At 42.4% G+C, this 18,704-nt stretch overlaps 1 protein-coding gene across 3 annotated transcripts in view; it reads left to right on the forward strand.

Annotated features, from left to right (window-relative positions):
- The window catches only part of PRKD3 (protein kinase D3), a 107,731-nt gene extending 90,316 nt beyond the window's left edge, over nt 1-17,415 (forward strand). For all 3 annotated transcript variants that reach the window (XM_075924927.1, XM_075924926.1, XM_075924928.1), the window contains 3 exons: nt 8,964-9,231; nt 11,448-11,533; nt 13,388-17,415. In XM_075924927.1, coding sequence (XP_075781042.1) covers nt 8,964-9,231; nt 11,448-11,533; nt 13,388-13,561 — 528 coding nt within the window. In that variant the 3' untranslated portion in view covers nt 13,562-17,415. The remainder of the gene's footprint in view (nt 1-8,963; nt 9,232-11,447; nt 11,534-13,387) is intronic.
- The last annotated feature ends 1,289 nt before the right edge of the window (nt 17,416-18,704 follow it).

Consider the following 18,704-nt stretch of genomic DNA (forward strand, 5'->3'; position numbering starts at 1 on the left):
AAAAAAAAAAAAGAAAAAAGAAAAAGGAAGAAAAGAACTCAACAGAATACCGGGCTCTCCTGGATTAAAAAATGTGAAGAATACCGTGACCTTATGCCTGCCTCCGATGGCCATGGGTCTTGCATACATTGCCTAGGAGAAGCACATGTTCCCCAGAAGTGTGTGCATTGCTGTAGTCTTATGGCCAGGGCTCGAAAAGATATAGAGCTCAGACTACACATGCTATTATTTGACAAAGTCCTCGAGCCTCAGTTAAACAAGGAGGGCACCAAACAGCAGGACAAAGCCACTGCTCAGAGGACCCCAAACACCCCTTCACTAAAGCCCTTGGCTTAAAAGAAGGGTTTCTCCAGCGCTCTCCCTACCACCTCGAGTTAGTATGGGAGACAGTCCAGGTACCTGTGGCACAGGATGTCCCTGCGCTGTGTCGGTAACAAAACCAAAATCACGATCAGACCCCAGCACCAAGGACCCCAACACTGAAGAGCTCAGTAGCCATGGAACTGGACAAGATTCTGGCACTACCGGCACGGACTAAGACTTTGGTGCCAATGAAGGCCAGATCTAAATCTGCCAAGTCCTTGTCTCGCATCCTGAGCCTGGAGTTGATGCCATCCTCACCGGCACCGCAGGAGCCTCCATCGAGCTGTCATTATCCTTCTGATCACTCTCAAGGCCACAATGTACCGGTGCGAGATCTGGAACTAAGACTAGATCTCCATACGACCACCTTGGGAGACATCAATCTCCCTTATCACCCTTTAGCTCTCCTCATCCCCCACAATCACCTGTACTTTCTCATTACAGTGATTATGATGAGGATTGTAGGAACGTATTCTCTTCTCAAGACTCCTCTCCAACCCGACTCTCTCACCACATGAAAGACGCTGATCACGATACTCTCACCATCTTCTGTGGTATTAGGAATGGTCCTTCCATGGTCATTACCCACATCGCTGGTCTCCATACCGTCACTGGATGCCACCACGGCACCGGTCAACTGCACCATCAACCCCATCCCAGAGGTCAATACCCCCCTTCCATTCTCATACTTCTCCTTCGCCAACGGAGTAGGATCCAGACATGGGCAAATAGCTGATCATCCTGATGCTGAGCAACTTCACATTTTACCAACTGATATATCCCATCCAGACAAAGCAGTTATTCCTGATGACTCATCATCAACTGATGATTTGAAGCAATTTCAGGACTTATTCAAAAGGGTCGCTACCAGCCAAGAAGTGGTATTAATAGAGGTGTGAGAGAAACAACATAAGCTTTTAAAGAACCTCCAACCTGGCACAAAATCTAAAATTGCTCTTCATAGATGAAGCAATTATGGAAGCAGTGGATGAGGTTTGGCAGACACCAGCCACAGCCCCGCTGACCAATAGGAGGGCTGATAGATAATACCTTAGACCCTCAAGGATATGGATTTTCTGTTTCTTCACCCTCAGCCAAACTCCCTAGTGGTAGATGTTGCACAGCATAGATCCAAGAACCCTCAATTTAAATCTGCCACTCATGATAAGGACCATAAACACTTAGACCTGTCTGTCAGGAAAATGTATTCCTCCTTGACCTTGCAGTTTCATATGACCAGTTACATGAAACGGTTAGCCAATTATGATTTTGATAATTATGCTACATTGATGGAACTAATGCAACATCTCTTGGATGATAAAAGGCCAATATTAAAATCTATAGTGTAGGAGGGTTACAATACATCCCACTCAGTGCTGCAAATGGCACTAGACTCCACTGATACCGCAGCAAGGGCTACTGCTACATTTATAGTAATGAGGCATTCATCATGGTTGCAAGCAGCAGGTGTCCCCAAACAGCTGCAAACCCAGGTTGAAGACCTACCATTTGATAAGGACAAACTCTTTGCAGCACATACGGATGAAATGCTTCATTTCAGCAAAGATTCTCAGATCATTTTGCAAACTTTAGGGATGTACACACCATAGGAGATGGTACACTCCCTATCAGAGACAGAGACTTTTCATTTGTCCAACAGCAAAAGCAAAGACTGTTCCACCAAAACCATTCCAGGTCAAGGAACCAGCGTGGTGGGCCCCTAACATCTGCTTGTCCAAACAACAGGCCTCCAGACAGCAGCTTTGAGACTTTGGTTGGTGGCCTGCATGACCTCTCCATTCCACCAGTACTTTCTGAATTAACCACATTCTATCACGGTTTACACCCTTACTATAATCAGTTGGCAGCAATTACCATGGAGTGCTGGGTCCTAGAGATCATCAAGTCCAGTTGTTCTGTACCCCTCATTTCAGTTCCACCAAACTCCCTTCTTCCTCCCCCATTGTCCCTCTTCAGCTTTCTTTATGGACAGCTACTTTGTCAAGCAGTACACCACCTCCTTCACATAGGAGCCATAGAGAAGGTGCCCAAGCAGAGGATTTTACTCAGATTACATCCTTACAGAAAAATGGATGGGTGGTTGGAGGTCCATCCTCGACCTTCATCATCTAAACAAATACCTCTGCAAACAGCAATTCAAGATGGTCACATGGGTGACAATCATCCCGGCACTGGATGAGGGAAACTGGTTTGCAGCCCTTGACCTCCAAGACGTTTATTTTCACATAACCGTACACCTGGCATGCAGACGCTTCCTTCACTTTATGGTCACTTCAGGCCATTTCCAATACAGAGTTCTTCCTTTTGGTCTTTCGTCTGCACCCAGAGCCTTTTCCAAGACCATGTCAGTAGTCGCAGCATACCTGAGCCACAAAAGTGTCATGATTTTTCCTTACCTGGACGATTGCCTCATTTGAGGCCCTTCCCAGCAAGCCACAAGGGATATACTTCTTTTCACAAAAGGGGTTTTCGAATCCCTTGGCCTTGTTATCAATGAATAGAAATCTACCGTATGCCCCATTGAATCCATAGAATTGATAGGAGTGTGTCTTGATTTTACAACTGCACGAGCATACCTGCCGAATCAGCAGTTCAACGCCATAAAAAGTCTGATCTTGATCATGATGTTAAGTACTGGTCTCAATACTAACTTTCCCTCGTGTCATGGGCCACATTGCCACTACCACATATGTGGTCCCCCATATATGCTTGCACTTCTGCTGTCTTTAGCACTGGCTTGCCTCGATGTACACATTGGCCGAACACCATGAACATGGACAAGTACCGATTCCTCAGAAGATCCTATTGTCATTACACTGGTGGACAGATCCACAGAACCTTCTTGCCGGTGTCCCATTCCATCTGGTGTAGTCCATCCATCCATATTACCACAGGTGCTTTGCTCCTTGGTGGGGATGCTCATTGCAACCATTACCATGTTCAGGGCAAATGGTACACCCACAAGTCCGTGCTCCATCTCCTGGAGCTCCGTGAGGTCTGCAATGCCTGCAGACATTGTCTCCATCATATCCAGAGTTCCACGATATGCATCCTCACTGACAACGTATCCACCATGTTTTACATCAACTGGCAAGGAGATGCCTGATCTTGATCCCTTTGTGCAGAAGCGATGTGTCTGTGGAACTGGTGTGTACATAACATTAACATCACCACATCATACCTACCTGGAGTCAAGAATACTATTGCAGGTGCCCTCAGTTGCCAGTTTGCAGTGAACCACAAGTGGGAAATTGAAACCAGAGACCTACACAACAGCTTCTACCAATGGGGTTGGCTGTCCATAGACCTCTTTGCATATTGTGGAAACATCAAGTGACCACAGTACTGTTCCAGAGCGGGCATAGGACCCAGATGTCTCAGAGATGTCTTCCTTATCTCATAGAATACTCACCTCCTTTCCACCTTTCCTCCCATCCTGCTAATCCCCAAAGTCCAGCACAAGATACAGTTGGCCAATGCCTTAGTCATCTTCATAGCCCCAGTGTGGGCCAGGCAGACCTGGTTTCCCTATCTCTATCAGATGTCTCTCCGACCTCCTTCCCCACTTCTGAAACTTCTAGATCTCTTATCACAAAACGGGCACTCTTCTCCACTCGCAATTGCAAACACTACATTTGTCAGCATGATTTCTCTCTGGTTCTCAAAGGCAGAGCAGAGATGTTCGCAACAAGTAAAAAAGTCTTACTTCACAATAGACGTCACACTCCTCCTATATAAGTGGAACTGCTTTACAGCCTAGTGTGTGAGTAACAGGACTCAGCCCATTCGCTGCACCTCTTAACAAAGTCCTTGACTACATTATGTTCCTGAAACAACATGGTCTGTCAGTTTTATGATGCACGGTGCACCTAGCTGCACTCTCAGTGATTGCCGGTTTCTCGGTTTTGGTCACCCTATTTCTAAGGGTATATCTAAACTACAGAATTTTGTTGGAAAAATGGCCATTTTTCCGACAAAACTTGAGGAACGTCCACACTGTAATTGCATTCTTCCGCAAGAAAATTGAAAGAACAGAGGTGTTTTTCCAGCATTGGTAATCCTCTTTCTCTAAAAAAAAAAAAAAAAAAGCCTTTTTGCGAAAGAGCTTTTTCGGAAAAAGGCGTGTGTGGATGGGGAAGAGGGAGTTCTTTCGGAAGAAGAGGAAAGAGGAAAAAGTACAGGTACCCTGGTGGCCGTTCCATCCATAGCAATCACAGCTTACATGCAAGAGAGCATCCATTCAGTCTGGACTCTCTCTTTCGATAAAGCAGATCACTTTTTTGATGTGTTTTGCATTTTGGACGCTCTCTTTCGGAATAGATTTCCCGAAAGAAGCCTGTAGTCTAGACGTAGCCTATGAGTGTTCTCGAAGGCCTACACAGTCTTAATCTGCTGCGATTTGGAATTAAAGCACTTTCCAGACTGCCGTTTGAGCCGATGGCCAAATGTACACTCCACCTATTAACAGTAAAGATGGTGTTTTTACTGGCCATCACATCAGCAAGGTGAGTTAATGAGCTTGCTGGTCTCAAAGCATCACCATTATACACCATTTTTTACAAAGACAAAGTCATCCTCTGACCCCACCCTCCCTTCCTGTCGAAAGTCTGTTTGGATTTCCATATCAATGAACCCATTGTTCTCCTTACCTTCTGTCCAAAGCCTCATGCTTCCTGAGACGGGCCATTTTGACATACACTAGATATCAAAAGGGCACTATTGTTCTACAAAGATGGTACCTGCCCATTCTGCAAATCACAGACTATTTGTCTCACTAGCAAAGTGTGCCAGCGGAAGGCTACTCTTCTCACAACGCATCTCAAAATTGATGATATCCTGCATCATTCAGTGTTATTCACCTAAGGTAGATCTCTCCTTACGCCCCCCCCAAGGTGCATTCCACTTGAGCGATGGCAGCATCAACAGCCTTCCTCAAGGGAATACCACTTGAAGATATCTGCTGGGCTGCTGCCTGGTTTTCCAACCTGATGTTCATGAGGCACTACGCAATTTCCACACAAGCAGATACAAGCTCTTCCCTAGCTGACACAGTCCTTTCATCTATGCACAAGACATAGCCGAACCCCATCTGCTGTCTTGGGATACTGTTATGTAGTCAACCACAGTGGAGCACCCATAGAGGGACATCACTCAAAAAAGAAAAGGAAATTACTCTGTGCAGCAGTGATGGCTCTTTGAGATGTGTGTCCCTGTGGGTGCTCCATGACCCACTCTCCTCCCCTCTTTTTGGGCTTGACCACACTAGAGGGAGTACACGAAGAAACTGAGGGTAGTCGGGCTGCACCCCTGGGGGGACACATCTCAAAAAACCTTTGTTACTGCACAGGGTGAGTAACTTTATTCTGTATCCTACCTCACAGTTCCGCTAAAGAAGAAATGTAGAATTTAAAACTTAAAAATGCTAGAATTGTGACCTGCCTGTTTTATCTTTTTACATTTTTTTGATTCTTAAAACACTGAGGATGAACTTTTTCATCTTATTTTACCCGCTCTAACTTAAATAGATGAAAAGCTTCAGAGGGGTAGCCGAGTTAGTCTGTAACAGGAAAAACTTAAAAAACAACCAATAGTCTAGTAGCACCTTAATGACTAACAAAACATATAGAAAATGACTAACAAAACATCATGAGCTTTCACGGGCACAACCCACTTCTCAGGTGACTGGAGCATTAGAAGTCCAGATACAAGAATAAATAAAGTAAGATGAGGTGGTGGCAAGAGGAGGAAAAAAAGGAGACCGTAGATTGTTCAAGTAGTTACAAGAGGCTGATAAGAACAATTAGCACCTCCATTGTTTGGTTGGTTGATGAAGTCATTAGGATGTGGAAGGTAGCGTGCAAGCTAGCAGATGACTCTGTTCATTGCATTTGTATAAGAATTAAACTTGTAAATGAAGTTAAGTTCCAACCCTTCTCTGTGTATGTGGCTTGTGGAATTGGCCTGAAACAACATGGTGACTTGGAGATCCATTAATGAGTGTCCAGGCAGGTTAAAGTGTTCTCCAACAGGTTTCTGTGTATTGCCTTTACAGATATCTGATTTGTGTCCATTAATTCTTTCCCGTAGAGATTGTCCAGTTTGGCTAATATACATGGCAGTAGGGCATTGCTGGCATTTAATGGCATAGATCACATTAGTGGATGTGCAGTTAAATGAGCCCCTGATGTAGTGGCTGATGTTGGATCCAGTGATGAAATTGCTTGTGTAGATGTGTGGGCAGAGTTGGCACTGGGCCTGATTGTGTGATTATGATGGAGGTGTGTTACATGGTTCCTGGAAAGAATTTGTTTGAGGTTAGGGGGTTGTCTGTAGGTGAGGATTGGCCTTTCTCCGAAGGCCTCTGAGAGTGAGGCCTGTCGTTTTCCTGGATAGGTTGTAGATTGTTGATAATGCGTTGGAGGGGTTTAAATTATCGGCTGTAGGTGATGACAAGTGGAATTTTGTTGTTTTCTCTTTTGGGCCTGTCTTGAAGTAGTTCATGTCTGGGTACTTTTTTGGTTCTGTTGATCTGTTTTTTCACTTCTCCAGGTGGGTATTTCAGTTTTATGAATGCTCTGTATAGATCCCATAGGTGTTTGTCTCTGTCTGTGGGATCAGAGCAAATCTGGTTGTATCTTAGGGCATGGCTGTATAAAATAGATTGAGAAATGTGTCTGGGATGGAAGCTAGAGGCATGAAGGTAAGAAAGCTAGCGGTTGGTAGGTTGGTAGGTTTCTGGTATAGAGTGGTGGAAATTTGTCCATCATTTAATTGCACTGTAATGTCAAGGAAGTGGCTCACTTGTGTGGATTGATCCAGGCTGAGGTTGATGGTGGGGTGGAAGTTGTTGAAATCCCTATGAAATTCTTCAAGGGTCTCTTTTCCATGGATACATATGATGAAGATGTTATCTATGTAGCGTAAGTAGAGAAGGGTGGTAGGGGTTGAGAGCTGAGGAAACGTTCAAGGTCAGCCATAAAGATGTTGGCATATTGTGGTGCCATGCGAGTGCCCATGGCCGTGCCGCTGACTTGGAGATACAAATTGTCTCCGACTCAGAAGTAGTTGTGGGTGAGGACAAAGTCACAGAGCTCTGTAACCAGGAGTGCAGTGGTGTCATGTGGGTTGGTGTTCCTGACAGCCTGTAATCTGTCTTAATGTGGAATGTTGGGGTATGTCTAGACTACATGCCAAGTGGTGGGTGGCCCACCCCAGAATTAGTGGGGCGGCTGCCAGAGTTGGAGATTGGGCCGTGGTACTAAAAATAGCAGTGCGGCCCTGACTCCAGTCCCGGCACATGGAGACTCGCCTCTGGGGGGGCAGGCTGCTGGTGGTGTCTGCCGCTTCCTGCTCTCTGATGTGCAGGGCATGTCCTGGTGGCTGTGGCCTGTCTTCAGAGGTTTAACTCGGGTGCGAGGAGAGCGCTGTACCTTCCCCGCACCCAGAGTTCTCAGCATTTGCAGTCCCTGCATAGCAACAGCGGCTCTCGGTGGCCAATATGAGCTCCTCAGTACAGACCTCTTCTCCAGGGGTCTCCAGTGTGCAGGGTGCTCAGCACTCTGCCCCAAGTGGGACTGGCCACTCTGCACTGGCAGCCGGGGCCGTTCCCTGCCTGTGCTCGGGGAGAGGGACACTTTGCCAGCGGGATTTCCTTTCCTTACTTCAGGCTCGGGTGTACTTTGTTATTTATGTCTTGTTGAGGGGCTCACTGAATGCCGGCTGCCAGCCCTAGGATATCTGCGGGAGTAATGTTAAGCCAGGTTGGAAAATTGATCTTGTTCCTGCCTCTGTACATTTTAGTAATGAAATTGCTGGATAGGAAATTCCCCCATGAATGCTTATTTATAATACACAGAATAAAACAATATGATAACAGCATTGGCTCTGGCACAAGGGGGTTGAGCGGTGCCGGTGTCAGGAAGGGGGGAGTGAAGGGGCTTGTGCTGAGGGGAGAGGAAGGGTCAGGGCAGGAGAAGAAAGGGGAAGGCACCAAGGGGCAGGGTGGAAGAGAAACAAATGCCAGGGGCCCAAGAGGAGACAATAACAGTTGTTTTTTAGGTAAACTCTGAAATGCACCTCTAGATTGAACTGCTTGTGATTCACCTGAAGTGAAATGAACATGTGCAATCACTCAAAAATGATAAAATGCTTACAAAACTGTTGTATAACTGTTCTTTGAGATGTAAGTGTCCACTCCATGCCCTCCCCTCCTTCTTCCCCTCTATAACAGAGTCTCTCCTGTGAGGAGGAACTGAAGGTGGGTGAAGGAATTGGGGTGGTTCCATCCTTTTTGCCATCAGGAAGCAGCCAAGGGTGCATGTGCTGCCTCGACCCGTACCATTATGGTTTTTCTCAAGTTAGATAAGTTTCCAGAGTCAAGTATGTAAAGGAGACACACTGCTGAAGGAATAGGACCAAATGAAGAGTAGCAATGTAATGTTTTGCTTCCCTTTATCCAGGCAAGCATTAATTAAATGATGTGAAATACAATGCCAGATATCATACTTTTGTTTGGACAGTTGCTCATCTGAGAAATATACCGGATATTTGTCATTTAACAGTATTGTATTTATTTACAGGTGAAGCTGTGTGACTTTGGTTTCGCACGCATCATAGGTGAAAAGTCTTTCAGGCGCTCTGTTGTTGGAACCCCAGCTTATCTTGCTCCTGAAGTGCTCAGGAGTAAAGGTTACAATCGCTCTCTGGATATGTGGTCAGTGGGAGTTATTGTCTATGTGAGCCTTAGTGGTACATTCCCATTTAATGAGGATGAAGATATAAATGACCAAATTCAAAATGCAGCATTTATGTATCCACCAAACCCCTGGAAGGAAATTTCTAATGAAGGTAAAGAAGTTCAAGACAGGTTTTGTTTTTTAGATCTTGTTTTTTTATAGCATTTTATATACATTAACTCTTTGGAATTTACATATTTTTGAATTGCTTATGAATTTATGATTCACACAGGAATGTGAAAATTGACAAGCTGATGACTCTTTGGTAGAGGTAACATAATAGGTATGAGCCAGCATGAATTTATGAAAGATGAAACACTGTCAAATAGAAGTACATTTAACATTGGGCTAGAGTAAAGGGAGAACCAATAGATGTGTCTATGATAGAACTCTACACATGGCTTATTGTGTAAACTCACCAAACATGGATTTAGGTAGCTTTTCTGCTGGGTGTGGAAAATAGTGGGATAGAGTTAAGAATGTGTACTCTTTGTGAAAGCTAATGACAAGTTAAATCTGGCATGGCTGTATGTTGGGAATCATGGTTTGAAATGTAGGCATGCATATAATTGGAATTCTGGATCCAAACATTCTGATCAGTGCAATAATGAAATGGGCTGAGTGAAAATATGCATCTCTGGATCCAAATGTTAGCAGACATCGGGGTTGTTCAGACTTTTGATGAGAGAGCAGTTCTTAAGTACTGTACCAGTCATTTTGAAAACTTTACCCTTATTAGTATAGGACCAAATTTGGCAATTTCCATTGACTTCAGTTGGGCTAAAATTTTATCCTAACACTAGCAGACTTACCCGGTGTTGCCTGGGTCCTTCAGGGCAGGTGGTTGATGGTGTGGGTGTGTATGTGTGCAGAAGTCAGAGCAGGGCCTTGAGGATGGGAGGGTGCAAGAGTGAGGGTTGGGGGAGGGCGGGAGAGGAGGAATTCGGGGCAGGGGAGTCCTGTCTGCATGGATCCTGTCTCCCCTCCAAGCCCCCCACCTGGCCGCCGGGCCATTTTCTTTTCCCCCAGCCCTGCCCTTCTCCCCCCCCCCCCCCCAGCTGCCAGGGGCCATTTTCTCTACCCCCAGCCTCCCTGGCTGCTAGGGGGCCTTTTTTCTCCTGCTGTCTCCCATCCCCAGCACTGAGGCCAAGAGCCAGGAGCAGGGGAATGGTTTGGGGGGCAGAGGAGTTACTTACCTGGTGTGCTGGCTGGCAAGATGATGGAGCCCCAGGCCTGCTGGCCACTCCCTTGGTAGTACAGCTCCTCCCATTGTACAGTATGCAGGATAGTTCTCCCCTGTGGTCTTTCTGCCTCCAGTGGCCACCCTCCTAACGCGTCCCTCTGAACAGCAGCCCTTCCCTTTGAATGTTATGGAAAACAGTTTCTTTTCCAGTGCTTCTGGTTGTTCTGGCACAACCAAACCCTGACCTTACTTTAAGTTAGGAGAAGAGGAAACTGAATACCGAATTTGGTGGCCCTAGCTCTTCCTGTTTAGGAAGAGTTCTTGAACAGACTCACAGACACTCTAAAATATCAATATTGATATCGATCGGTTAGTACATTATTTTTAACGGTAAACTTGAAATCAATAAGCTCAATTTGGAATAAATCGTTAAAAGTTTTGAGTAGGTTTTTTTTAAAGAAACAAAACAAAACACTGAGGGGTGATATGATAGAGGTGTATAAAATCATGAGTGGTGTGGAGAGGGTGAATAAAGAAAAGTTATTCATTAGTTCCCATAATACAAGGACTAGAGGACACCAAATGAAATTAATGGGCAGCAGGTTTAAAACTAATAAGTGAACATTCTTCTTCACACAGCACATAGTCAGCCTGTGGAACTCCTTGACAGAGGAGGCTGTGAAGGCTAGGAACTAAACTCTCTTATAAAGAGAAACTAGATAGCCTTTTATGGACCTAACCTCCATGAATTTATTAGTCAGGGTGTAGGAATGGTGTCCCTGACCTCTGTTTGTCAGAGACTGGAGATGGATGGCACGAGACAGTTCGCTTGATCGTTGTCTTCAGTCCACTCCCTCCGTGGCACCTGGTGCTGGCCACTGTAGGCAGACAGGCTACTGAGCTAGATGGACCTTTGGTCTGACCCAGTACGGCCATTCTTATGTTCTTACTACATTTCTAGTTTTCTCCTAAGTTGAAACTTATTGTTAAAACCATTGTCTTAGCTAAGCTTCACATAATGTACATTGTGTATATATTATATGTAATAGTAGTATTAAATTTCTGTGTCGTAAACTCCATTAGAGATGGCAGATTTGTATTTATGCTCTAGAATTTTTGATAATTTTTCTGTGGCTTCCCCCCAGCCATTGATTTAATAAACAATTTGCTTCAAGTGAAGATGAGAAAACGTTACAGTGTTGACAAATCTCTTAGTCACCCGTGGCTACAGGTAAGAGCAGTTGCCCACCTTGTTTTCTATAAAAGCTATATATGACTGTGTCCTTTAAGTGAATCACAATTTGAATTAGGTAGCTCAAAGGCTTTGTAAAAATGGTTTTTACTGCAATGTGAAAATATCTCATAGTGGATATCCATAAAGATAGCAACTAGGAGTCATCCAAGCCTCATTGACTGTTCTTACCTGCTGCATCCTTCTACTCTCCTCTTCCCACCGCTGGGATTCTGCCCATCTCCTTGGCTGTGTCTAGACTGGCATGATTTTCCGGAAATGCTTTTAATGGAAAAGAGCGTCTAGGTTGGCAGACGCTTTTCCGCAAAAGCACTTTTTGCGGAAAAGCGTCCGTGCCAAGCTAGACGCGCTTTTCCACAAAAAAGCCCCGATCGCCATTTTCGCGATCGGGGCTTTTTTTGCAGAAAACAAATCTGAGCTGTTTACACTGGCCCTTTTGCGCAAAAGGACTTTTGCCTGAACGGGAGCAGCATATTATTTCCGCAAGAAGCACTGATTTCTTACAGTAGGAAGTCAGTGCTTTGGCGGAAATTCAAGCGGCCAGTGTAGACAGCTGGCAAGTTTTTCCGGAAAAGCGGCTGATTTTCCGGAAAAAACGGTCAGTCTAGACACAGCCCTTATGTATTCCTTCTCCCTGCCCTTCAAAATCTTGTCTTGCCCTCTTGTTCTTGGGATGTTATTAATGTTTCTGTTTTTCTGCTTTTACTCTGTATTCTCTATCTGGCAGTTGTGTGGTGAGATCATTCCCTTAATATTGCCATTTATTAACACTCAACTCCACCTGAAATACATGAAAGAGTAAGAAGCTATTTCTCAAGTAAAGAATGAAAGCAGAATTTATACTGTGACTCATTTTAGAAGAGGCAGGTGAAGTGTGTTTGTAAAAGAAAAGTGTTGGTTCAGTTTTCACTCTGGCCCCTTGTAGTTCTCAGATCAGAAACTAAATAATCTTATAATTTTGCAGACAGACAAAAGAACACTGAGGGGAAAACCCAATCAATTATTTGAGGGGAATTAGTATTTCAGCTGAAAAGACATCATTTTTACATATTTCAAGTCAGACTTTTTCAGATATCATTACTTTTTCATAAATTGTACAAGGAGACCTCAGACTTATGATACAATGCAATTCTGAGGAACAAATTGTAAGTTGAAACGTTAAGACAATACTGCTTTTCTCGTAGGAATCAATGCTATAAAGGGGGATTTGTTCCTGAAACTAGGCTTGATATGCTACTTTCACCACAGTAACACAAATCGTTGTACTAAATGAATTATAGATGACTAATACAAAAAAATCAGTCTATTTATTTGGTAAACAGCATTCAAATAAATATATAAAATCACATATGCTTTGACTTTCCAAAACAGAGCTGAAAAGGGGTTCCTTGCAGTCACTCGTCTGTCTTCCATGGCCAGGGTAGTTTGTTGTTGGGTAGCCTTTTGCTTGTTTTTTGATTGGCTGAGCCAAGGGCTGGAAGCCAATCAGGAAGTTTGAAGAGTGAAATCAGTAATTAATAGACTCAGCACATTATGTGTGCCATTCTCCCTATCTGCTTTTGGTGTAGGGGCGAAATGGGCAGTCAGTTGAAAAGCGTTGTAACTGGCATCTGATAGTCATAAATCTGAGGACTTTCTGTAGTACTTTACTGAAAGCAGAGGGATTCAACTTATTTCAATTCAAGTCACTTCATATGAACCTAATCCTGTTTGACTAGCACTATATTTGTTGACTGTAATCACCTAGTCACATTGATCAAGCTAACTTGATTTCTACAGCTATTGTGTTACCATTGGGTTTCATAAACTATTCACCTTATTTTTTTTTAAAAGGATTATCAGACTTGGCTTGACCTTAGAGAGTTTGAAACTCGTATTGGAGAGCGCTACATTACCCATGAGAGTGATGATGCTCGCTGGGAAGAACATGCTTATGAACACAACCTTGTGTACCCCAAACATTTCATTATGGCCCCCAATCCAGATGATATGGAAGAAGACCCTTAATGTTCACCATGCTAACTTCATTACAGAAAGGTGTTTGATAGAAGCTGATGTTGATACTTTTCTGGACAGATGTTGCTCTTTGAATGTTGATTCAGTCTACAGACCCATGAAGGATCCTGCACTGGCAGACGGATGGGCAAAATGACCTGACCTAAATTTTTCATCTCTGATTTTTTTTTTAACTATGAAATGTGATCTGGCAATGGGATAAGCAACCTTGGTAACATTTCACTAGCTGTATGGTTACAGATGATGTAACTGAGGTGTAATGCAAACAGACTCAATGCATGGTGTGAGTTTTCTGTTTTTTGTAGCCTACGCAATAATGAAACTATTTTTGTTATGGTTTCCTAGTCCCTTATTTACTAAGTCATAGAGTACTGTTTTCTGGTATTTAGATAAATTTCCACTTTCCTAGTTTGTACATTGTGGAAGGAGGCTGTAAAAGAAATTAAAACTGTATATCTTGACCAAATGACAACAAAAAATGCTGGATTAGGGCTAATTTAAAAGACTGAACATTATTTGACAGGTATGCTAAAACAATGAAAGTAAAAGAACATGCTAATTTGCTGCTGTTTAAGCAGTTGAATGCTGACTTTCTTCGCCCTGGTAGAATTTGAAGGATCTTTCTCCTGATGTCTGAAGATAAGATAGTAACACCAGATTTCATATTCCTGACAATCAAAAAGCTGTGGTAGCCGTCAACATTGTCTGTTACAATAGAGCAATAAACCACAACCGGGTGTGCATTAACATGCAAGATTGACCTGTGCATTGGGTGTGTACCAAAGGCATTTTGCTTTAAAACCACCGAAGTAGTGCACAAATAGCATAAAAATCGTTATGTTGCATAGCCTTCCACTGTAGAAAAATAGTTGATAGGATAAGCAAAATAGTAAAAAAAACAAAACAACTTTCCTCTCATGTTTTGAATAACTTCAAAAAAATATTATGTTCTATTTAAGTTCCCTGACGCAGCCTGCCTGAAGTAATGTGTGGTCTGATAGCAACTCTCAATCCGTTTTCTATTGAACAAACTAAATTAGGAATCCTGCTGGGGAAAAAAAAATCACAATTGAACATGAGTTAAAGGGATTGTAAGGACATGAATTGTTGCTAGGAGGGCAGTTGGGTTCATGAATTAATAGAAGGAAGAAGCATTACCTAATTCAGTCTACCACTTTGTGCCTTCCAATCTTTAACCTGCAATTCCACACCCTTCCCTTTTTTCTTTCCCATTTCTTAAATTGTATAGATTATGAATCTGAATTAGGAATCCTAAACCAACTCTGAATTTAACTTATCAGAAACTTCTATATAAACATACCTAGACACATCTTGAGAGCTGTGGCCAAATGTAGAGAGCAGAAATGTGCTTCTGACATGATGGTACAGGAAGATAGTTTGGCAGCTAAAGTCTGCTATATTTCAAGAAAAAAGTCTCTCATGCACTAGATTTAAGTGAGGTCCCAATTTTACTTAAAGTTGTGAGTATCTGATAAAATTTCAGCCATGCGTTATTGGGAGTTGATGAAAGGCTGCGCTATCCCAGATAGCTCTAACTAGCTAATAAGAACTTGGCTTTGAATAAATATCCTTTTCTAACAAATTTTTAAATGTAAATTCTACAGGTTTCATCTGTAAAAGTAATTGAAACCTGTTTGGGGTCTCCTTTCTCTTTTAGATGAGGTAAATATTTTTATATACTAACAAATTTTTCATTACAATTATCAAAATTGGGGTATGTGAATAAACTTCTCTGAACTGATGCATTTTTTCATGATTTTCCATGGTTGCTTCAGAGTTGTCAGCTGCTCTTAAGTTACATCTACACAGTGGTGCTATTTCAGGATAATGTACATTATCCCGATATAGTCTTCTGCACGTATTAACAGCCCAGTATTTCAAAATACATTCGAAGTAATGGGCTTGTTATTTCGATGTCCCATAAACCTTGTTGCATGAGTATTAAGGGACTCGTTGGAATAGTGCTGTATTTCAAAATTAGTGCTGTTTAGACAACAGCCTATTTCAAAATTTGGCATCTCGAAATAAGTTACACAATTTGCATAGCTCAAATTGTGTAGCTTATTTCAAGCTATGCTTTGTATAGATCTACCCTCAGATACATAAGTAAACCGGCAGTGAAATTGGTGGAAACTGCCAAAGTATATCAGAGGGAAGAACTGGGGTCATAACTGACTCTTTGACTGCTTTCCTTCCTTTAGCTGTTGCATTTTGTAGGTAGCAAGGCTGTTAGCAGCTAAAAATTTAGGGCCAGATTCTGTACTGTATCTTCACCAGTGGGAAATGCAGATGTGCCAGCTTTGTACAGCTGGAATACTGGCCTACTGCTGGGGCTACTGTTTGGCAGATTCCCTCCAGCCACCAATGTCAAAGCACTCTGGCCATTCCACCCTGATGCACTCTTGCCTTGCCATGTCCTTATTCTGAGATTTGTGCAGGGGTTGCCATAGCTCTGCCTGTACTACTCTTACATGTGGGGAATTCTCCAGGGGATTGTTCTGTCCTTCTCATGGTGCTGAAAGTATGTAACAGAATTGTAGTAGTGATTTTAATCTGTCCCCTTAACCTTGCAGCCTCATTGAGGGGAGACTTTAGGAATGGTCTCCCTGCAGAGAGTATTGAAACTGAATTTGCATACAAGCTGTTGTAGTTTTAATTTTTGAAGTAGCCAGATCACATCGAAAATCACTGGATTAGCATTGGCCTAATTTCCTGTAAAGTTTCTCATAGCTGGGTTTGGAGAGGGAAGTGACACTTTCTCGTCTAACTGCCACCATTTCTATAGCACTTTTCAAATTTGGGCACCATGTCTCAATGTCTGGTGGGGCTTTTCAACTTTGATATTATATTGCTGAATTGAGGCATTTCAGGACTTCCAATTACATTTAAAGTAATATTTTTAAAGCAGGGCTGGAAAGCACAATAGCAGGGTGCGAGGCGAGGTGGTGCCCATGGAGAAGGTGGAGGCCTAACAGCCCTGCCTCTACCCTTTGTTTCTATTTTAAAACACAAAATGAAACCTATTCAGTATTCTCAGTTTAGGTTTAAAAACAAAATGAGAATTGAAATGGGCTTTTGGACCACAAATTTAAAGCCATTTGGACTCCTGGAGTTGAAAGCCAATAGCTGAAGTTGAGGATCCCTCTATCTCCTCCTACACTGGAAATAAACTTACTCAGATTAGTAGTTAAAGTGTGCTCCCAAGTTGTTGCCTTTTCCCCTAATCATTATGCAGTGAACTCTTCTGGCAGGTTGATGTTTAAAATCCTCACCCATGATTTAAAAACTGATGAATTTTAGAATTAAGTAGTCATATTCTAAAAGCAATAAGTTGTGTGCATTCCTGGATCACTGATAGACTATGAAGATAGTACTTCAAGCCTCAGAACACGTAGGTTGTGGGCCAGTGCTGTAGTAATACACACCCTGTTGTGGCTTGATGCTTAAGATGAAAAATAACTGGAACATTTGTATTACTTTGATAGTTATCGCACACATTTTACAAGCCATACAATAAATGGCACAGCTTGCACTCTTTTTTAATGAAAGCCTAAAACATTTTTTGTTAAATTTTAAGCTTTGTCATTCACTAAGAACTCAGAATTATGAGTTGCTCCAGATGAATTTGTACCCACTGCTACATGATCATTAACCTGTTTTGAATTAAGTTGCATTCATGCAAGAAATAGTACTATGTTGATACTAGAAAAAAAGTAAAATTTGTAGCCTCTAAAGGACACTCAAGTACTTTTTTATATTTTTATACGATCCATTGATTGTAAATAAAGCCTCTAAGCTTGAAAATAAAATTTATTTCCCTATCAGATTTGTCTTTCTCCATTGACATGAATTCCCTTCTTTCTCATTTTAAAATATGTTTGAAAACCATTTGTCTGTATATTTACTTGATTATATGCAAGGATAACTTAAGTACAGATGTGGGAATAATCTTTCATTCAGTTGCTGCTGCTGTACTTATTTTTGCTCAGATCTTTCAAAACAGTTGACTCCTTAAAAATGGATTAAGAGAATCACTGCTAAGGAGTGCTGGTTTTTACACAAATATACATATTTATTATTCACAGTACTTTCACCAAATGTCTTATTACATCAAACTATTTTAAAGTAGGTCAGGTATGAGATGTTATATTCTGGCTAGTACCTCTTAATAGCCAAAGTTAGTGTAGAATTTTACTTTCACCTTCTAGAACGGTCATAGTTGTTTTCTCATGTGTTTAAATTCTTACAGAATAAGCAGTAACACTCTAGACAGCCTTTGTTATACGTTATTTTAAGGATATTGTACATTTATGTACTATAACTGGTCTAGCTTTTTACAGCTTTGCTATTATATTGTTGTAAGAGACCCCTTATTTTGATTCCATTAAGGATGTAAAATCCCATTTGATTGGTTAAAACTGAATGTTTAACTGATTAAAGGAGGAACAGGGAGAGCTAGAGCAGCCCTCCCATATGATGCATGGGGCTGCTCTGGAGCCCCTTGGCTTGTGGTGTGTCTGGGTTGGCACAGCCCCCTTCCCATGGTAGGCAGGGCAGGGAGCTGCTCCAGGCCCCACTGGTGAACTGGAACTGGTAAGCCTCACCTATTAAGGGTGAGGTTTACCAGTTAACCATTCACATACCTAGATTCCTTAAGAACTCTTATTTACATCAGTAACACGAGACTGTGTCAGATTGCTAGAAGAAATAAGTGTTGGATGGTTGACTAAAAAAATTTTATCTTTTAGTAATGACAACTCTTATTTACTCAGTGTAAGCTCTAGAATAGTGGGACAACTAAAATACTTTAACAGAACAAACACGAAGGTGTAGTCTGCTACAGTAAGAATACACCTTTACTATTAAAGTATACCCAGAATGAAGCAAGCAGAAGGAAAACGTGACCAAATGAATACTATTTACTGGCTGCTAAGGATGTTACGTATCGGGTAATCGAATAGTCGATGCATTTTGTGACTCTGTGGCGCTGCTACTTTGAAGTATCCCCTTCTTCTCTCCTTTCCCATCCCTCTATCTGATAAGGCGGGGGGAGAGGAGAGGAGAGGAGCAGGAAGTGACTAGTTGACTATGCTGTCAACTATCTGATAAGCAT

The sequence above is a fragment of the Pelodiscus sinensis genome, chromosome 3 (assembly GCF_049634645.1).
Source record: "Pelodiscus sinensis isolate JC-2024 chromosome 3, ASM4963464v1, whole genome shotgun sequence".
Taxonomy (NCBI): Eukaryota; Metazoa; Chordata; order Testudines; family Trionychidae; genus Pelodiscus; species Pelodiscus sinensis.